This window comes from Amaranthus tricolor, chromosome 6, assembly GCF_026212465.1.
Source record: "Amaranthus tricolor cultivar Red isolate AtriRed21 chromosome 6, ASM2621246v1, whole genome shotgun sequence".
Lineage (NCBI taxonomy): Eukaryota > Viridiplantae > Streptophyta > Magnoliopsida > Caryophyllales > Amaranthaceae > Amaranthus > Amaranthus tricolor.
Genome location: NC_080052.1, coordinates 24003464 through 24026567, shown reverse-complemented (window position 1 = coordinate 24026567; position 23104 = coordinate 24003464). Strand labels below are relative to the sequence as shown.

Genomic DNA, 23104 nt, shown 5'->3' with positions numbered 1-23104 from the left:
TCTAGCAATGGTCTTACAATCTTTCTTTTTCATTTAGAAACTTATTTTTTCTTTTTGTCTTAATCTCTAATTACAAATTAGTTTTTACACTTTAAAAAATAAGTGGTATTTCATGGGATGGAAGGATTATTGACAAAAAAAAAAAAAAAAAACCAGTGTACTTAACTTTAAAAAAACAAAATTTTCAGATATTATTTTCATCCGACCTCAATAGCTTGCTTTTCAGCTATTGGTTTAAAAGTTAACAAAAACAGTTAATATTTTCAACTGGTCAAATAACTCCAATAAAACATCTACAGCCAACAACTAATTGTTAAACACCTATAAAAGGTACCTCAAATTGGGGTTTATCAAATAAATTAGTACAAGGAAGGTAATAAATTATATTGTAAAAGTGGAACATTAAAAATGATTTTGATCATTTACAAGTACTACTGCCATACAGCTTTATAAAAGAACTCTAAACGACGCTCCATGGTCTATTTAACTGAGAGCAATATGGATAGTACACTGAAGAAACAGATAAATTTTTTCCACTCTTTCAGAAAAGCTGAAAAATGAACAGTATTATTTTGAGACTACGAATAAATATAACATTACCGATAATAATCAATTACTCCAGTCATTTCTTAATGAGTTTTTATAGTAAATATTACACGAATTAAGAAAAATAAGATATTTTAGATAGTGATTTTATTATTTTATTGAATAATAAATTTAATAGAAGAAAAGTGAATATCATAAATAATAAAAAAATATTTTAAAAAATTAATGAAAAAAATATGAAAATCATAATTATTACAAAAATAGGAGTAGTAGTATAAAGCTAGTGGAAAAATGTGAGGGTCATAAAGAATATAAAAATATAAAAATATAGTTAGTAAAATATATATGAAGGCATAAATGAAAAGATTCTTCATGTGAATAACAAATAAAACACCTAAAAAGATACATAGGAAATTCTTTAAGAAACGTAGGGAGTAATATGCTAATTTATAAGTATATAAACTCTTAAGTTTATAGTATTATTATATTTTTAAATAATTCATAAAGAATATCTAAGCATATTTCATTGTTATTAAGTTTAAAATTTTTCATTAAATATTATAATTAATATAATAATAATATAATGAATTGAGGATAGAAAATCAAATAGGAAGAAGAATGATGCTTGTATGCATATATATTTAAATGAAATAATACTTAAATATAAATAAGCAATTGAAATAATTTGTCAAGATCGATACGATGTTAAGAACATTGATGAATGATAATAATTACTATGAATTAACGAACGTTTGGTAAAATAAAATTTGTTAAATTGACACAATGATTTAAGGATGTTCACCTAACGGTATCCTAGGCGCATCAGAGGAACTGCTCGACCGAGCTCGACGAGAACAGAGAGCTCGCTCGGTCGAGCGGGCTACAGGTAGCTTCTGGATACATTTTGTTTATTCGCTCGACCCACCCAACAGCTCGCTCGGTCGAGTGACCTTCAGTATCCTTTTGACAGTTTCTGCTCGAGCAAAGCATCTTCTAAAACCCTTTGCACTTCTTTATTAAACACCATTAAAACTAATAACTCCTATGATTACTTCAACAAATAAATCACACTTAAACACCATAAACATTAAGTTACTCACTTAATTCTCCTATTAACCAATGCCATAGGATTCCATCCCATCAATTCCACTCATAAATACACACATCAATTTGTACACTCAAGTCACACTATTCATAACAGCAATAGATGCTAATATCAAAAACATAAATAAAAAACAAAATAAAGTTGAATTAATCCATTACCTTAATTAGATATATATGATTTAACAAAAATAAATAATGGAAATTTGGCAAATTTCAATTGTTTTTTGCAATATTGACCGGATAGAGCAGCGTGCTATAGAAACTAAGATGAAATCAATTATTATTATTATATAGAATAATTATTCAAAATAATACACTTTTTAATATTTTTCTAACAATAATATTAACTAATTTATTAATAATGAATAATTCAACCTTTAAAAAATATTTCACTCTGACTCTGAGAGCATCTAACTTGTTGGTAACCTACAATTATAGATTAGTTATTAGAAAAAAGAAAATTAAAAATATAATCCCTTACCTCCCTTTCACCGTCTTCCACCAACTCCACCACCACGTTCCCTACCGTAGAACAACCCAACCCCTACCCAACACCAAAACCCAAAAACCCATGAACTAAAAACGCCCCCTCCCTTGCCTAATCATCAACCCCTACCGTGAAATTTGTTTTTTTAATTAATTTTTTTCTGGTAGAAATAACTTGTTTATAGGGAATAGATAATAATGGATATCAGCGGAAAACTCAACTCAAAGCTAATATATTATTTATCGTTAATTAATATTGGTATAATAATAAGAAAAAAATTAAAAAATTGTATTTTTAATGGTAATTTTTCTTTAATATATATATATATATATATATATATATATATATATATATATATATATAACAAAAAAGAATAACAGGAGTAGAAGATTTTGACAGATTCAATGAAATAATTTTTTTTGAAATGCATTTTCATTGATTAAATAAAGCATAGAGCGATCAATAATATTAATACATTTAATAAAGTGTTTGAATAGTTAACATTTATTATTTTTTAATATTTTTGTTAAATTATACTTCCTCCGAACCAATTTAAATGTCTCATTTGCTTGGGCACGGTTATGAAGGATGGTGTGGGGTCCATTAAAAAGGGTAAGTAGTAAAGGGTAAGTAGTGAAGGATAGTTGGATAAGTAAGGTATGTGGGGGTGTATTCGTAATTACTTGTGTGAACTAAGGATATTTAGGTAAAAAAAGATTGACAAAAATAAAAATGGAACAACTAAAAAGACTTTGCCAAATAAGGAAATGGGACAACTAAATTGATTCGGAAGGAGTATATGATTAGGCAAAGTGTCTGAAAAATTGACATTTATCATTATTCGACACTTTTATAAATCATATAATAAATAAGTTCCAACTAATAATATTGTACTAACGGCCTGTTTGGCACTGGTATTAAATGATTGGAATGTTAATGAAATGTAAGTGTAATTTTGGTGAGTATATCTCTTGACAAATTTAATTGCCATGCTTATTTTCCTTCAATAATCTCATTTTCTTCACAAAATTAATTCTAAGACATCACCATCTGAACATGTGGTACTAGGTAATAATGAAAAATTGTGTACAAAAAAACTTTTTTATAATCAAACTTTCGTTTTACATGGAAATGACATGATACATGTCATGAAAATTTACCCTACAAATGCTGTAGAAGGATTAGCTTACCTACAAATGTAATAAATAATATCAAAATAGTACTGGATTTGAAGACTAAATAAATTAATAAAATGAAATAAGAGTAAAAACGTTACTGAATGTTCTATTTTTTGACAATTTAGTGATGCCCAAATGTTTGTACTAAATTGGTTCAAATTAATAAATAATCCCTCCATGGCTGTGACATTAGTATAGTTTTCATGTTTACATTCGTACCTAATTGTTGTTTGTTGGTAACTACAATTCTGTCAACTACTGCTAAAAGCTTACTCATAAGCTAATTCGTACACTACATTTACAAAAATAGTACGCTAAAATAAACTGCTAAAAACGTTCAACATATACCCTTTTCTTTTCTCACTAGCCAAACCTAATTTTGTTTTGGCTATTAAGGTAGGATGGGGATTTTCTTAATTGCGCCCACATTTCTCATATCTCTTCCGTGATGGTACGGATATGATATTGCTACCAATTTTTGCGAACTCTAACTTTTTGCGTGATACTGAGTTGATGACTATGATTAAGATAGATTAAATGAGATGGTCAATAAAAATCCAATCTTGATTTCAATCAAAAAGTTGTACACTTCAATTATTTGTCCTATTTATTTTTAGGCTCAGAGCGAAAGATAAAAAAACCCTTAAGAATTTTAGACGTAATGAATTAATATATTGCTCCATTGTTTTTTGTTGTTAATATTTAAATTAGTATATGTAAAAAACTCTAAAACTGATCATATATATTACTTAGCAAAAAATATAAATTATAATATCTAAACTTAATTCAAGTTTGTATTAACCTTATACTTAAAAATAAATTTTTTAACCCCTAAAAATTTAAAGTTCTAAGCAGTAATCTACGTTACCCTTGCCAATTGACCGCTATAATTGCCAATGCTATATTTAAGACGAGATCGACTCTAGATAATTATATTAATAAAGATCAGCATAATTGTTGTCATAAAATAATAAGCTTAAGTGTTCAATTTTTTATTGTCTAGAAAAACAAATCCATCCATCGTCGGAAACCCTAGATTATTGCCAGTCAGTTGGTTGATAAAATCTGAAAAAGCCAAGCAAAATTTTCAAGAACACCAACTTTTGATGGTGTCTAGCTATCAACTAGTTGGCTTGAAACATACCCAAACTTATTAGAATCTCTTTCACATAAACCAGAAGAATATATAACAAACCCTAATTAATAAACCCAAGAACAAAAATAAAGAAAAGTAATGAATAATTAACGTAATTATTATTTGTATAGAACATATTTTCAAAAATCAAAATAAATTCAATTTTCACCACTATGTATGCATCTCATGTGACGATGAGTAGAGTACAAACATAATACTCCCTCCACCCCTTTTATACAGTTTAAAAAAGAGAAATTTAAAATAAAATTTCAAAGTATCCATTTAAAATTTGTCCAGATAAAATATAAATTCGTCTTCATGTAAATTCTTTTAATATTTAATATATATTTAAAGATATTAAAATTTTAAATTTTTTAAAAAAATACGTGCAAAAAATAAATTGAAAAAACAATAGAAAATAGAGTGGAATAATTTTTAAGGTTAATAGTTAAATTTGATAAAATAAAATCTATCATAAGATCTGTTTGGCCGCAGCCTCCTGAGTTTGTATGATGATAATAAAAAAGTATGGCATTTATCTTCGTTCATATTCCCTCCCTCCCAGAGTAGACCATGTGGCCTCAACCATTAGCATAAGCTTTGGTTGAAACCCCAGAATATCTTACATGAGATTATATAGGTCTATGAGCGAGATATACTAATCGAATATAACCATGATGATAAAGATCTAACTTTGAGAAGCCTTATCAAAGAAATTTCAAACAAAAAGAAGTAGATCTACACATATAACAATTCCATTCAATCAAGATCATTTAGAGAGGGAATGGATCCAACAAAATACATAAACTTTGGGACAAAATATTTACATTTCATACTTAATTCTCATCTTAGCATTTTACTTAATATTTCCATCTAAAAGGAGTACTAATTAATACCACAATAATAACTAGAAAATTTTCCTTTTTAGTGGTTAGATATGGGGAACTGTTCTATTATACTTGAAATTGATAGTGATATTCTTCTGCACAAAATCAGATGCAAGTATCCAGAACGGAGAAAATTACCGACACAAATTAAAGAGAAAGTTTGAACGTCTCAATACTCATCCCCATGCAACCTTAATTTACCAGCTAAAAAGAGAAAATCATAACTCCAAAACACAAGTAACCTAACACTCTCAGATCTTGCCACGTTACCATACACTTCCATGGCAGTTATTGTAATTATCTTCAAAATAAAGGGTACTTCCATAACAATTTTTATCAAACTTCACCCACTGCTGCTCATCTCCTATGTTATTATTCACCTGATGATTATAATTACTTGGGCTCAGATCAGGTGCTACAGGAAACAGAGGAAGTAAAGTTAGATCTGTTTTCTGATCCATCTGATTATGATCATCATAACAATTTTTATCAGGTGATGCAGATTTTCTTTTCTTACCATTATTAATACTGCTCGTACATCTTTTATTGTTATTATTACTCGACTTTCTACGTCCTCTTCCGCTGCCGCTACCGCCACCGCCTTTCGAACTATCGGAACTACCGCCGGAAACCGTCGTTGTTCCCGCTACCGGTTTCGGCGCTATAGGACGGAATTTTAGCATTATCATATCCATTTTTGACGTGGAATAACCTCCGGCTGACATGTGTCCTCCACCTCCCCATCTTGCTATACAACACTCTCCTTTTCTATCTGCCATTGATGTTTGGAGGATTAGAAATTAATTTAGGGTTTGGTTTTTTAAAATTTTATTTTTTTTTTGATAGTTTTGTTGGGTTTGAGGGATTGCTTTTGTAGGAGGGAAATAATAATAAGGGGGCGCACTAAAGAAAGATAAGGGTATGGGAGTACTAAATAAGGAGAGAAAGAAAGAAACAAGACACGTGTAAGGAGGATAAGACACGTGTGAGTACTGTAGCAATAACAGTTCAAGTTATCTTATTGGTGGAGAACCCAAACGTGGCGGTAATATACAAAACAGGACCTACATTAAAGTAAGGAAAAGAAAGAACACCGGACGGGTTGTTTGGAAATTAAGTCAAGGTTACAACAAGGCGAGACGAATTTAATTGGATCCATTCAAATTATATAAAATTGTATTGCTTTTTAATGCATTAATTATTTATTGAGATTGTCTTATTATAAGAAAGATCTATACAAGCAGTTTAAATTATTTATATTAAAAGAAAATTAAAACTACATTTAAACAGAGAAAATTTTACTAAAAAAGATGATTTTTTACCTAAAAAGTTATTTTCATTGGCTTTTCACTAATTTTATAATTATAAGAACATTTTATTGAATATCGTTCTAAAGAGCTATCTTGTAAATGAACAAATATGATTGGTAAATGCTCCTATAAATTGAAGATAATTAAAGTTATTACCATCTAAGTAAAAAATTAGAAATTAAATTTAAATTTTTAATGTTTTTTAAGTTTAAAATATATGTTATTCACTATTACACTTTCTATTCTTTTAATTTGTCAACATTATACTTTCTCTAATACTAGTACGTTTTACACTATTCATTGGCTAAGATTGTCTCAACTTTTCTCATTATTTTTTCTTAAATCGTACAATTAAGTAAATCTTATGAAATTTATTTCAAAATTAATAAATTTATCTCAAAGTTAATGTTATTAAGTTTATCTCAAAGTTAATAAATTTATTTCAAATCTATTTTAAACCCCATTAAAAAGATTCATACTTTTGGCCAGAAAATAAATATCCCCTACACAATAAGAACCAATAAGAGAAAGTAGAGTGTTATAGGCAAAAGAGGGACACGTAAGCAAAAACCTCGTGCGGCGTGTTTGGTTGGTCGAAACAAATTTGAAAGAAGTGTTCGGACGACATGTGAGGAGGATTCCAGAGAGGAGAATCGTGGACCAATAAGAATAAGGTTAATGTATTGGATATGATGGATGTGGGGTCGACATGTATACCACGTGGACGGTTGGACAGTATGCTTGATGTCATCCTTTTAAAATTATTTTTAATTTACTTATTGATAATTTGTTGGTGGAACTCAATTGTGATTGGTTTTAAGAGAATAGACTTAGATTTCCAAGTATTGTCATCTTGATATTCAAGATTGAAAATTAGAAGGCTAGTAGGGTTTTTTTGTTAGGTGTATGCCCATCAAGTTTTGCTTCATTTAGTAAATTTGAATCCATGTGAAATGACTAGCCCACATAGCTAATGTAGAATTCCAACTATTTGCCTATTATTTTGCCCCACTTGCTTTTTCTTAGTGTAATAAGTAATAATTAGTTTATTTTTTAATTGAATGCTTTTAAGATTATAAGCGATCACTTTAACACAATAAGTGCAGATTGGATCAGATAATATAAATAGTGTTTAAAGCCGTCTCATTTGAGAATTTGTTAAAAAATTAGGTATAATGACTAAGTCTACTAAATTGGTAAATATTCTTTTATGCTCCTATAGAATATTAAACTTTCTTTATATCTTTTTTTTCGTTGTTTAATTAATTATAATAATTGTCATATTAATATAACTTTATGCTTCATTTTATGAGGGTGAATAGAAGATATACAATTTTTATTCTTAAATATCTTTTTTTTTATAATTCTCTTTGTCAAAATATTCTAACATATTTCCTTACAGAAAGTCTTTCAAGTTAGAAATGTAAATGCAACATATACTATCCAGGTACATGGTGCTAATGGTTTAGGATTAGGCTTTGTGATCTTTTTGTCTTGTAAGCTTCTAATATTGTATCACGGAACCAATTAAACTAAAAAAAAGTAAACTGATAGTTAGAACTTGATATAAAAATATATTTTATACACTAACACTCTCTATAATGTAAAAATGTTATTTTAGATTTTATTCTTGTTGAAGTTAGAGGATTCATTTTTATAAAATTATACTAGCACTGTATTTTAACTTATTTTAGGAGTACTACATTATAAAAGTTGGAGAAATGATTAAGTTTTTAATCAAAGTTATGCTTGACTAGGTGACGTTAGTACGTTACTACACAATCTAAATGGGTTTTAGAACTGGAATTCGGCCAATATAAATAAAATTCATTTATATAAATAATATAAATAATAAATGAACGAAAATTTAGTGACAAAATTGCAATTATTGATTAATGAAAATATTGATAGAATTAAGGAAATGAGTATGAACAATTTAAATAAAAGACGAGAAAAAAAATCCTTTTATAAGTCCAATTAGGAAGGTATACTATCAAGGCTAATTCAACCAAAAACATAAACTGATGGCCGAGATTCCAGAATATGTTATATACTCTAATGCTCTTTCTCACATGAAAGCCATTCGGGCCAAAATTGTAGATGCAACACAGATCCTCCTCTTATTTGACGCTGAATATTTCATTTTTAATGAGGGGTGGTTGAGATTCAAACTCGTGACCTCTTGTCACGCTTACTTTTGATATCATGTCAAAAAAACTAAGGTTTTCCAAAGTATATTACAAAAATCAATTGATAGCAATAAGAAAAGTTTATAAAGTATTATGTATTTTTTTCGAATAATTTGTGAATTACGGTATGAAGGTTTAGCATTTTTGTAAATTACGGTTTCAATGTTTATTTTTGAGAATTATAGCCATTTAAGTATCAAAATTTGCAGATTCAGACAAAAACACATAATCTAACCATTTTTGTGATCAAAATTTCAGGTTAAGTGGTCGAAAATCTGTGTTTTTGCCCTAAACTTGTAAACTTTAATGGCCATAATTCGCAAAAAATAAACATTAAGACTGTAATTTGCAAAAGTGTTAAACTTTAAGCTCCTGTTTGTAAATTATTATTTTTTTCTAATATGGAAAGACTCACTGACCTTTTTGATCAAAACTTGAGAAGAAAAGCATTCAGCAATGTGAAACTTGTATTCCTCTCCTAGTTTGAGCCAGTGTGGATTCCTAAATATCATAATTCATAAATAAACATTATTAAGTAAAATACTTACTCAGAAGAATAAGATTCATAAAATAAAATAAACTGTTGCTTTTGTGAGATAACGTTTTAGGTGAGACGATCTCAAAGCAAGGAGTTTATATGCTAATGATTATATCAGTTGGGCTATTCAACCCATATATGAAAAATGAAAATATTGGATAAAATATTTACCGAGAAACAGAGGAAGCCAAGTAAACAAAAATTAAGAAAATTCAAATAATTGTAATATAATTCCATCAAATTTACATTCAATGGTTTATAATATTCGAAATCGTAGGTAATTTACAGGTTATGTGATCAGAATTGGGTTTGTTTATAGTGGAAATGTAGAATTATGGAAGACTAAGGAACAACGGGTTGGAGTTGGATGAGTTTGTTTGTTTCTTTGAAGTACTCCAATTGTTGTCTCTTGATAGTTGACTAATAATCCCATTTGAATTAATATTAAAAAGAAAATTGCTATTTTTAAAAAATGAATGGACTATTCAAAATAGTAATTGATGTTAATAGTTACTTTCTTTAGAATGACTTTTATTCATAGTTTTAATTTTTATGTGATGTGTTATGTTATTTTCAAAATAACAGAAACTCATATTATTATCATCATCGTTATATTGTGTATTTGCCATAGAAGTTGTGATTAGGGTGGGGAGAAGAAAAAAAAAAGATATAATACTCTTCTCTAAGAAGTTGCGGCTAGTAGACCTATTGCTCGAGAAAAGACATGTAAATAAAAACAATAAGTAAAACAAGACAAGTAGCTAAACACTACAATAAAATTAACTTTAGTGGCATATATTTAGTGACATTGAAAAATATGCCACTAATTTATATTTTGAGTGTTATAATTGTTAGTTTTTATCATGAATTCTATTATAAAATAATTTAGTAACACTTTTTTTGGCCTTTAGTGACATTTAGAAAAATGTTAGTAGATCCATTGTCGCGAAAAGTTTTAGTATAATTTTTTATTATTGTTAAAGGGTCCAATAGATATCGCTAAAGCCACTTATAAACCATTAGAAATTTAAAGTTGCAACATTAAATATTAAACGGTATTAAACATATTCCAATAAAATTAAGACGTGATTTGAAATAAGGATAATAACATTAACCAAAGAAAAAAACAATCATATTGGCATATAATATTTTTTTCTTTAAAATTAAGTTATTTATATTATATGAGATATAGGTATCAAAACTAAACAAATTCGACACAATTAAGTCTTGTATGAGCCTATCACATTATGAGATGAATTCATATAATCAGTCAATTTCTTTAATAAATTATATTAAGATTAAGTAATCACTTTAAAATTATAAGTGGTCACTTTAAAACTGTAACGACACGTTTGGTAATCGGTTCAAATGGTGGGAGTGGTAATGAGAAATTAGTGTGATTTTGGTAAAAAAATCTCTTGACAAATTTAATTGTCGTGGTTATACTCCTTTAACAATCTCATTTTCTTCACAAAATTCATTCCAATACATTAACATTTGAACATGTGGTTTTATGTGGTAATAAAAAATTGTGAAGAAAAAACCTTTACTGATCAAGCTTTCATTATCATGGGAATTACATAATAAATAATTAAGTGAAATTCCACATGGTAGCATCCAGTTTTCATGAAACGCCATTGGTAACACTTTTGTAAGATTTTTCTATCAACGCCCTTTAATGTTGTAAGAATTAAGTAAATATGTATTAGTGCTTGGAATGCACCTTTTGAACTTATGAAATGCACCTTTTGAGCTTATAAAACACACCTTTCGAATTATTTATTAGTGTTTGTAATCCACCTTTTGAACTTTATAATGCCAATAATTTGAATGAAGATAAAATTGTAACAACATTTAAAGGTGTTGATAAATTAATCGGTGAATTAAAAGTTAAAATGGTGCATTAAACATTTGAGAGCAAAAGTTGGATGCTACCATGTGAAAAAATCTTACAAAATGAAAAATTAAATAGAAATTAACAAGAATTTAACGAAAAATGCTGCGACAGTTAGATAGTGTATAAACTGGATGCTACCATGTGGAAAAATCTTACAAAAGTGCTATCACTGGCGTTTTATGAAAACCGAATACTACCATGTGGAATTTCCCAATAATTAAATAGTATGAGAATTTACAATACAAATCGTTCTCATTCTCACCATTTAGTACCGGTTGTCAAACGGATCGTAGAAATTGATCACTTTTAACTATAAGCGCTCACTTTAAGTTTAAGCTTATAATTAGTATAAGTAATCAATTTAAGATTATAAGTAATTACTTTAAGGTTATAAGAGATCACTTTCAAACTTTAAGTAATAATCATTTTAAAATTTTAAGTAATAACTTTAAAGTTATAAATAGTTACTTTAGGACTATAATTGTACATTCCACAACCATTTTTGTTATCTTTCAATTGAGAATTTATCAATTAAACATGATAAAGTGACTGTTTGACAAATAGCTATTTGGCGAAAAATCTTGATTGCTAGCATTTTAGAGTGTAGTGTGTAGAAATTAGATGTCATGACTTGCCCATTATTACTTTCTCATTCATCTCAAGCATTTTGAATGACGAATATATAACTATCTTGATTAAGTTCTTGATGTAGTCCTTAAAGGTTTTGTTCCCTATAACGACATCATTGACAAGGCGGACTAAAAATTTTAGAGGCCTTATTTATTTTTTACGATATTTTTAAAAAATGGAGCCTTTTATTATATTAAAAATGTAATTTTTTCACTTCAAAAAAAAAATTTTTAAGACAAAATGTATTGTAACATTGTATTACTTTAAATATAAAAAAAGGTTTTACAAACAAATTAAATCACTTGAAAACTATTGCTCGAAATCAGGCCTGAATAGGATCATTAAATATTTGAGGCCCTTTTAGAACAATTTTTTTGAAAGGACATGAAATTCTATGAGAGATTTATGAATATGTGCCCAAGTCCTAACACATGATATTAGTATATGCTTGAAGGGTTATAAATATGAAGAAATATCTTCCTAATCTATCTCTCACTAAAATTCTCTCTCTATATTCTATGATCCATCTTCGTCTAAATCTTCTACTATCATTGATATTTTTAAAGAATAAGGGTTGACAAGAGTTTACAAAAATTAATTTCCACTTCACGTAAATGATTTTCTAGTCTTATTATTGATGAAAAAGTTTATTTTAAGAATTAATGATATAAGAAAACTAAGTCGGGTTAAATCAGTTAATGAACCAACACAATCCATTAAGATTTTTTTGACTGCTCTACCCTGTACCAGCACAGCTCAACTGCACCTTACCTTTTATCTAAACATCCATCTCCCCTTGTAAATTCACAAATTCTTGTTTAGAACTGTCCCATTAATAGGACGAGTCCTACAAAAGAGCCCAAAGCACCATGTGATCAGCAAAGCATTATGTGATTCGTTTTTAAGTTATATGCAATTGGTTTATAAATGTAAGTTTACTAATTCATTTTATCATCTATGTGTACATTCTTAAGGCATATGTGATCGTTATTAAAGCTTAAGTAATCATTATTACTATATAATTTTTCCACTAATAAATTATTATTCTCATTTAATAAAAGAAGCACGAAAAAGGTATATAGTAAGTACTACATGATCAATTTTAAGCTATATGTAATTGATTTTAAACTACATACGATTGTTTAAACCATATGTGTTCAATGTTAAGCTATACGTGATAGATATTTAGCTACATGTGAGCGATCTTGAGCATTCTATGGTTATAGTGGGCTATCTCATATGCGGCATCCTAATATTAGGACCGACTGCATATGAGATGCGCTGTTGTAAATTTCATTTCATCAAATGATATCCACCTAAAAGAGAATGTTTGGCTTCTAAATTCTAATAGAATAAAAAATGATATGAATCCCCACATCCATTTGAACTTACACCATATGATTCTAAAAACTCTTACATATTTGAGTCATTGCAAACTCAAAAAGACCGAGGAAATACATGCTAGTGCTGCATACTCTATGTCCCCATGAATTTGCAACACTATAGAATGATTCAAATATTTAGCAGATACTCCCTCGGTCTAAAAGTGGTGGAAACATTTTGATAAAAGAAAATATTGTAAAGTTTAAGCGATGGGCACAAATAAAAAGGGTTGCATATTCGTAAGGACGGAGGGATTATATAGCAGTGACAACTTATTCATGGAGGCTAAACAATCCTCAGTTGCACAGAGCAGCACTGCCTGAAATTTCCTTTGATCATGGCATTGCATTTTGCAACATCTCCTTGTGGACAAGATAAAATTTATTCAACAATAATTAAGATACAAAAATATTAAGGCATAATTGACCCAAAAATGTTAACCAAACAATTTCCAAAAATGTGTTATATCATAACAGCATACACCATAACATTTAGACACTTAACTAGCACTGCAGGATAGATTCCACAAGGTCTTGCAGCGGAGCTAGCTCACCCTTGTCGATCAAGCGAAATTCCTGTATTCAAAAACAGGTTATCGGAAATGATTTTCCTGAATATTCCATATCCATTGTCAATATTACGGCACACATCATCATTCTAGCTACGTGAACTAAATCAGAGCATGATGCATAGTGAATTGACAGTTACGACTGCTCAGAAAAGGAGAAAAAAGCCACAATGTTCTTAAATCCTAGTTACAACAACAATGTCAAAGTCTTAATAATCCCAAAAGATTGAGGTCGGCTGCATGAACGAAAAATCATTTCTAATGATCGTCCACATGAATTCTTCTATTCAGTTCATTTCAATAATCTACCATCTCAAATCCCAGCTGATAAGCTAAAACTTAAGTTCGGAAACCAATCAGGGATGTTAAACGATCCCTCTATTTGGAATCAGTTGTCACTTCATTCCAATCTCTCTTTATCAAGGATATGAAACAAATCTTCATCATAGTTGCAACATCTCGAACTTTTGGAAATAGAAGATTTAATCATCAATGACTACTCGGATATTACGGAAGCTTAAAACTCCTAAATATATTAAGAGAGTATATGTGACTAATAAATTCCCGATGAAGGGAGTATAGCAAAAACGAAAGAGGAAAAAGAAAGTTCAAGAAAAAGATCAAATAGCAATTGCTGAATTGAGTATAAAACTTACCCATGTAAACAGAACAAAATGCTTGAAGCAAGTGTTCAAGTGGGCCTCTTCCTTCAAGCTCACAATCTTCTGGAAGTGAGAATGATAGATATGTGCATAGACACGAAATAATCTTTTGAAGATTGTTTTAACAACATCTTGGAAATTTTCAGGAAATGGGGACCCTGGAACAACGAAATACGAAGAATTATATTGCTTAATATTAGTTTCCCCTATAAAAATAGGGAAAATATATGGACCGGATCTTACGATTTGAAAGAACTTTAACATACCCAATTTTTGAGGAAATATTGATTCATCATCCAACTGAGCTTCGATCCAATCCATCAGATATTCAACATATTTTGGAGCAGATACTTCTATGGGTTTCTTAATAGTAACTCCGTCAGCCCATCTATACTCGTACCTGAGGGGAGTAATTTAACTTCAGATTTGTTGAAAATATCAAACGTGATTACTAAATTGTTGTGCAAACCGACACTGAAACTTAAAAATTGCAATGTCAAGAACTCAGAAAATATTAGCACGATATGAGAATTTACTTGACATCGAATTTCAAAAGCCACTAAGCGCAAAGATCTAGGAACAGTCAAAAAATTAAGGTTCAGGTGTTGGTGTCAAATGCTACTTACATAGAAGTACATAAGAATGCTCATATAAGAAGTTGCAACTACAAATTTGTTTCTTTTTGAAAGGAGAAAAAACCTGTAGAATGAAATTGTCTAGATTTTTTGATGTCCTGTCAATTTAGGTGCACTCCCATCTAATTATAGAAAAATATCACTTTTTTCAGTCAAGTATAGTCTTCTAGCGAGATTATTGTAATCACCCCATAGTTATATGCAACAAAAACAAAATGCGTTGCATGATTCCAGCCAATGGCAACTAATGCAGCTACCTTACTAATAGCTAGCTTTCTGTTTCACTAGTTAGTTCTTATAACATATGATATTTTACTTGATGGCCGCAACACCCAAGGTAAAGAAACAAGATTGAATGAGTTTTACGTTATGTTTGAATAGAGGAATTGGAGGGAAAGGAAGGAGAGATTGCATTGCCCTCAATGAATACCATTAGGTGAAGAGAGGGAAATCCTTCAATCGAAGGAAGTTTTAGTATGCATGTAGCTCCTTAAATTTTAAGGTACATTTAACGTGTTCATATTACTATACTTAGTTACAAAAATCAGAGAATTTCTCCTAAATTATAAGTAGGAGATTGAAGAAGAATGGAAGAAAACATAATCAGAAAAGAAAGTAATGAGTTGCGCAGCATGCAAACACCAAAGGAAGAAATGTTAAAAAGAATGTCCATTAGCCCCATACTTTCTAGCAGATAATCCCCAACTGTTCATGAACGTCCATAAACTATTTGGCGTTACTTATATGATAAAATCTCTTGAATCAATGCTTCCTCCTTTCCGTTATGTTTTTGTGAAATCTATTATCTACGCTGCTAATGCCGGCGTCAGAGATCTTGTTGGTGGGTGTATTGAAACTTTGCTTTCAAAAATTCAAGACTCTCTGATTGAACTCTAGTTTGTTATTTCTGCCACAAACAATGTTATTAGTCATCCGCTTTTTCCAAAATCAACAATTTCAAAACCAAACCTTTCAGAATCAACAATTTCAGAATCAACACTTTCAGAATCAACAATCTATGCCGTTATATCACCAACCTCATCATGGGAATACACAATATAGATTCTAAAAGTGTTGAATGAACCAATATTGTGTATTCCCAGGTTGAGATTGGTGGAATGAGAGCCTAGATTGTTGATTCTAAAGGTGTTAATTCTGAAAGTTCATTCAGAAAGGGTTGATTCTGAAATTGTTGATTATGAATAACATCATTTATGGCAAAAATAAAAAGATAGAGTTCCTTCATAGAGTCATGAATTTTCAAAAGCAAATTTACAATATAACGTATATAACCACCAACAGAATCTTCGACTCAGGCTTTAGCGGTGTAGATAATATAATAGATTTCATAAGATCACCATGAAAAGGAGTAGGCGTTGATACAAGAGTGTTGATCATATAAGTAATGCCAAATAGTTTATGAGCGTTCATAAACAGTTGGGGATGGTCAACTGGGAAGTATTGAAAGATTGAATGAAAAATTATTTTTTTTAATTCCCAAATTAAGCTTCGGGAAATTTTAATTCTCAAAATAAGCGCCTTCGTGTCTAAACCTAAGGTCAGGTTTCGGGTTTGTTCGTTTTTACTAATAGCGAACAAGAGAAAAAAAAATTAGTTACGACTGCGAACCAAGAGAAAAAAAATTTAGTTACGACTTTGTTTGCTTGTTACTAACAGCGAATAAAAGGAAGACAAAGTCATAGTTAAAAACAAAAAAAAAAATTATTATTTGTCTGCTAACCACTAGTTTTTTTGTCCCTTTAAATGTTATGACATTGTCTTGTTCGCTGTTAGTAACAACGAACAAAGTCATGGTGAATTTTTTAAAAGTTTATTTTATTTAATTTTTCGGAAAATATTAGGCTAATAGGCATTTCTTTTTATATTTTCTCTTTTGGTGTTTGCATGCTACCCAACTCCTTAATTTCTTTTCTGATTCATTATGTAAGTTTTCTTCCATTCTTCTTCGATCTCTTACTTATAAGTCAAAAAATATTCTCGGATTTTTCGAGCTAAGTATAATAATGTGAAACACTTCAAATGTACATTTAAATTTAAAGAGCTACATGCATATTAAGATTTATAATTAATTTAAGAGGAATCAGAAGGAGGAACTCTTCACATTTTAAACAAATCAAGTCTTTTCAACATCGGAAAGATTTGGAAGGAAAACACACCAATCTCCCCTCCCTTCCAATTTCCTTTTGTCGAATTCCCTTTCCTTCCCCTCCTCCCCCTCCAGTTCCTCTAAACATGGTGTACGAGAAGAGATTTCCATTGTTAATGCTATCATCCAAGAGTAATAAGAGAAGTATACATCAATTGCACATTAAATATGATGCTACATGATCACGAGAAACAAAGGAGCATAATATTTCAAAGAAACAAAGTATCACTAATATCAATTGCAGAATGAAATTTTCTTGATTTTTTAATGTCACGTCAATTAGGCGCACTGCCATCTAATTTAGAAAAACATCACTTTATTCGGTCAAGTATAGTCATCTAGCAAGACTTTTGTAATCACCCTACTAATAGCTAGCTTTTTGTTTCACTAGTTAATTCTTGTAACATATGAGATTTTACTTAATTGCCGCAACACCCAAGGTAAAGAAACAAGATTGAAAGATTTTTACACCGTGTTTGAATGAGAGGAATTGGAGGGAAAGGAAGAAGAGATTGCATTGCCCTCAATGGATACCATTAGGTGAAGAAAGGGAAATCCTTCAATTGAAAGGAAGTCTTAGTATGCATGTAGCTACTTAAATTGTAAGGTACATTTAAATTGTTTCATATTATTATTTATTATACTTAGCTTTAAAAATCCGAGAATCTCTCTTGACTTATACGAAATAAGAGATAGAAGAGGAATGGAAGAAAACAGAAATGATGAATTAGAAAAGAAAGTAAGGAGTTGCGCAGCATGCAAACACCATAGGAGGAAATGTAAGAAGGAATGCCCATTAGCCCCATAGTTCTCGGCAGATAATCCCCAAATGTTCACGAACGTCCATAAACTATTTGGCGTTACTATATATGATCAACACTAATCAATGCCTCCTCTTTTTTGTTATGATTTTATGAAATCTATTATCTACAACGCTAATGCACGCTTCAGAGATCCTGTTGGTGAGTGTCTACGTGATATTGAAACTTTACTTTCAAAGATTCAAGACTCTGGTTACTCTATTTTGTTATTTCTGTCACAAATGATGTTATTCGTCATTTGCTTTTCCAAAATCAACAATTTCGAAATCAAACCTTTCAGAATCAACACTTTCAAAATCCACAATCTATGTGCTTATTCTACCAACCTAAACTAAGAATACTCAATATAGGTTGATTCTGAAAGTATTAATTCTGAAAGTGTTCATTTTAAAAATGTTAAAATAATTGATTTTAGAAAGCGAATGATGAATAACATCATTTGTAGCAAAAATAACAAGATTGAATTCCTTTATAGAGTCTTGAATTTTCAAAAGCAAAGTTTCAATATCACATGGACACCTACCAATAGGATCTCTGACGCGAGCATTAGTGGTGGTGTAGATAATAGATTTCATAAGATCATCACAGAAAGAGGAAACTTTAATTCAAGAGTGTTGATCATATAAGTAACGCCAAATAGTTGTGGATGTTCATAACAGTTGGGGTTAGTCAACTAGGAAGTATTGAAAGATTGAATAAAAAACTTTGTTTAAATTTCCATATTAAGCTTCGAAAAATTTTTATTCTCAAAATAAGCGTCTTCGTGTCCGTGCCTAAGGTCAGGTTTGTTCGTTTTTACAAACAACGAACAAGAAAAAAAAATAATCACGACTTTATTTGTTGTTACTAACAGAGTAACAACGAATAAAAGGAAGACAATGTCATAATGTTAGAAAAAAACAAAAAGATATAATATATTTTGTCTGCTTACCAATAGTTGTTTTTTTGTCCTTTTAAATGTTATGACATCTTCTTGTTCGCTGTTAGTAACAACGAACAAAGTCGTGGTAAATTTTTTATAAAACATTATTTTATTCAATATTTCGAGAAGTATTGTGCTAATGGGCATTCCTTTTTACATTTCCTCGTTTAGTGTTTGCATGTTGCCCAACTCCTTACTGTTTTTTCTGCTTGATTAGTTTTGTTTTTTATTCCCATTCTTCTTTGATCTCTTAATTCTTATAAGTCAAGAGAGATTCTCAGATTTTTCAAGCTATGTATAATAATGTAAAACACTTTAAATGTATGTTCAAATTTAAGGAGCTACATGCAGACAGAGACTTATAATTAATTTAAGAGGACCTAGAAGGAGGAACTCTCACATTTTTTTTTTCACATTTTTAACAAAACAAATCCTTGAAAGATTTAAAAGGAAAACACACCGATCTCCCCTCCCTTCCAATTTCCTTTTGTCTAATTCCATTCCCTCCAGTTGCTCCTAGACATGATGTACGAGAAGAGACTTCCATTGTGAATGCTATCATCCAAGAGTAAAAAGAGCATAATATTTCAAAGTAACAAAAGAAATGTTGGATGGGGGATTGCACCATCCTATTGTGGCGCAAAGAGAGGACAATACAACTAACAACAAAGTCAATAACGTCATTTAATCAAATCAAACAAAATAGAAAAACGCTAAAAGGGAGGAGCATGCACACATGATCTTCAAAACGAAGTTAGATAAAACTTGAAAAATAGTTGGAACTGAAGGCAACGGGGAACGAAATGAGCAAAATGGAATTGTATTTGGGAAACTAGTGTTGTCATTATTCGTAAGGCTAGTCAAGTATCCATCGTTAATTAAGTTTACGGTCAGAGATAAAGGAACATACTTTGGTCCTGCTGTCATTGTTGGACAGGCATTAGATGTGCAGAATTCAGTGAGTGTTCCATAAAGAATGTTAACTTGATTGAAAAAATCCACCGCTGCAAAAACGAACAATAGGTAGTTGTCAGCAAAGATCATGACCTTACCAACATCATATACCTTAAGGCATCATTAACTAATGATTGATAACAGGAAGCCATCAAAACTCTCGATAACAATGAAGAAAAAACGATGAACATGCACTCTTGCAGCATATATACACTACAATACTAATACAGGACTATAATGGTATATGGAAACTATAATTCCTTAACAGGATCTACAACATATGGAAGCTATAATTCCATATTGCATATCCTTTCGTCACTATCTATAGTACTTATCACTGTCACATGATTCACTAATATTCTTGCGAATCATGAATTAGAATAAACGAATTATGGTTGGTTTTGGGCTATTTCATGATCATTTTGAGCAAATCGTGAATTCAAAAAGCGAATTAACTGGCGAATTATGTTACACTGGTACTTATCCTAAATTCATATCTTTAAGCAATAAAATACGAGTCCATGTAGAAGGTAATCAACCTAGGGGACAGTATCCAAAGATAAAAAGTATATATTGTAAAGGTAAGTTGTCTGACTCTTAACTGTTCACAGCAAGCCATTCATTAAAATCTTCTCCAGGAGGCAGCTTCACAGCTTCCCTCAAGTTTCCACTACCTAAGGTAGCATCAATATGTTTCTGAAGTTGAGCACCCTGATACACAATACATACAAGTATGAATACCAAAAAACAGCAGAATGAAGGAAGAAATATATGTACTTCTAGAGGAGGAACCCGACCTTACTCCCTGATGGCGCATTCTTCTTAGGGCGAAAAGTCTTCTGATTTCTGCAAGGATCAAGTTCAAAAACGTTACCAAAACCAAGTTAAAAAGCACAGGTAATGACTATCCTCCAAAGGGAACAAATTGAAAACAGACACTCATTTATGAAGTATTACAATGGACAACCATAATTAGCATCTTTAGGATAAGAAACAAGTGCACCACTTATCCAAAAAGAACGCACAAAATATGATTAGCAGAGGTATTATCATCATCATCATACTCGATATATCCCACTCATAGTAGCTATGATCAGCTATGATCACAGTCTGGGAGGATTAGATGACGGCAGCCCCCTTATCAGAGGTAGAAGTGTTTAAAATAGATCCAATGAACCGAAATTTACCCGACCTAGTATTGACCCGACTTCGAAAATGATTTGCAATTATGTAAAAAACAATATGAAAGAAAACCCAATTTCAAACCAACTCGAAACACGTAACTTGAAATGAACTCAATGACTCGAATAAACACCTCTAATCAGAGGTATATCCACTGATATTCATTGCAACTCAATAATGAATGGAATTAATCAGTCCTACTTACAAAGGCAATTCATAAAACAGAATTTGAAATATTTTCCTGCTACTAAACAGCATTTTTAAAGGACTCAAGCACCCAACAAACAAGATATAAGTATACAAATGGGCTTACTCCATTAAAATTCTTGATTGATTGTATGTGACTAACTCATCATATCAAACTAAAAAGGAATTTATAAATCACTTTTACTATTCAATGAGCTTTACCAAGAGATCCACTAGCATAAGGACAATGCATAATGCATAATGCATAATTAGTACCTAAAAAATGGAGCACTTAAGGAGCAAATCAATGGATTTATGTCTAAGCATAAAAATCAGAATAACAAGATATGACAACTGGAAAGTGGGGATTCCATTAAAGATCCCTTGCCCTAATCTTTTAACCTTTTCTTTTCACCATTAAAGCACTACAAAAGGTGCATATATGAAACAAACACCTTAAACCACATTGAATAAAGCAGAAATTATTTTGCACTAATTTATCCAAAAAGAGATTAGGGAATAAAGGGAGAAAATCTACAATAGGGTTCTTGACCAAATTTATTTATTTGTTTATTTAAATAAACAGAAAATAAGTGATCATTCAATAAAAAGATGCAAAACTCAACTAATAATCAATCAAATCAATGAAACTCAAAATTACAAGGATTCTATTTTCTTTAACAAATATTAATAACTGGGTTTTTAAGGATTCAGACCCAAATGAAAAACCCAGAAAAACAATACATTAAAAATTGAAAAATGAAGATCATATCAGTAATCACAATAAAGATTTAAATCTTTACCATATTCAAAAATGTATAAGAAAATCACCTGCTTCCAAGGCCAAAAAGACTCATGTTGATGATGATGAAGGTTTTAATACAACAAAAGAATTACTGGGTGTTTAACAATTTTATATATTTAATAAATATGATTATTTTTTTCCTTCAAAAAAATGATTAATTGTCAAACCAAAAACTGGGTTTTTCTAAAGTTTAATTTATTATAAAGATTTATTTATGTTTTCTCCAATTTGTGGAGTTGCAGGTCTAAAGAAGAAGCGAGAAAATCAGAAGTTGGAGAATGAACGTTACACTATAATTTTGATTATATATAATATTATTTTTCATTCATATAAGCATATAAATAAAAAATATAAAAATAAAATAATCAAATAAAAATAAAATTGAAATGGCTAAAAATGCCAGACTGTCAAACAGTTGCTGTTTTCTGTAGACAGAGCGGTATTCTTCCTTAATATGCCCTCTCCATCACAACATGACCTGTCCTTATGAATCTCTCTTTCTGTATAATTCTCTATTTTCTGTTTTTATAGAAATATCATTCTATTTTTATTTGATTTTGTCACTTATATTGATTATTTATTTTAGTGACAGACGTAGAGGTGATGCAATAATTATGTAATATTGATTATACAAGTTATAACTTATTGAATTATTTGAAAATTATGGATTTTTCTAAAAGTAGTTAGTGAATACTTATTTCATCTTAAATTTTTAAAGGGAAATTTACCTAAAAGAACTCAATATTTTATTGATTTTTCTACAATAATCTCAATTTTGATTAACCATGAATAATGCCAGTTTTAAAGTCACCCGAGAACATTGTTATCCAAATAGTGATCGATTTTTGCAAGTTAAAAGCTAAGAAAATAAAAATTTAAAATTAAAGAATATTAAAAATTTAAAAATAAAATCACAAA

General features: G+C 30.0%; 2 protein-coding genes across 4 annotated transcripts; both read right to left on the bottom strand.

Moving 5' to 3' along the window:
• Positions 1-5189: 5189 nt before the first annotated feature.
• Positions 5190-9770, bottom strand: LOC130816052 (uncharacterized). 2 transcript variants are annotated; one of them, XM_057682624.1, is made up of 4 exons: positions 9546-9770; positions 9256-9337; positions 5855-6109; positions 5190-5752 (listed from the first exon to the last, which is right to left on the bottom strand). In XM_057682624.1, exons 2-4 carry the CDS (start codon positions 9284-9286, stop codon positions 5604-5606), a joined length of 435 nt encoding a protein of 144 aa, XP_057538607.1. In that variant the 5' UTR covers positions 9287-9337; positions 9546-9770; the 3' UTR covers positions 5190-5603. The 2 variants fall into 2 exon arrangements, with proteins under 2 accessions (XP_057538607.1, XP_057538606.1); XM_057682623.1 differs by having other exon boundaries at positions 5190-6109.
• Positions 9771-13518: 3748 nt separating this feature from the next.
• On the bottom strand, positions 13519-22631 carry LOC130816051 (MOB kinase activator-like 1A). 2 transcript variants are annotated; one of them, XM_057682622.1, is made up of 7 exons: positions 22213-22631; positions 20811-20859; positions 20616-20724; positions 19970-20063; positions 14781-14914; positions 14509-14672; positions 13519-14378 (listed from the first exon to the last, which is right to left on the bottom strand). In XM_057682622.1, the coding sequence occupies exons 1-7, from the start codon at positions 22236-22238 to the stop codon at positions 14370-14372; spliced, it is 585 nt and encodes a 194-aa protein (XP_057538605.1). In that variant the 5' UTR covers positions 22239-22631; the 3' UTR covers positions 13519-14369. The 2 variants fall into 2 exon arrangements, with proteins under 2 accessions (XP_057538605.1, XP_057538604.1); XM_057682621.1 differs by having other exon boundaries at positions 13519-13859; positions 22213-22629.
• Positions 22632-23104: the final 473 nt, after the last annotated feature.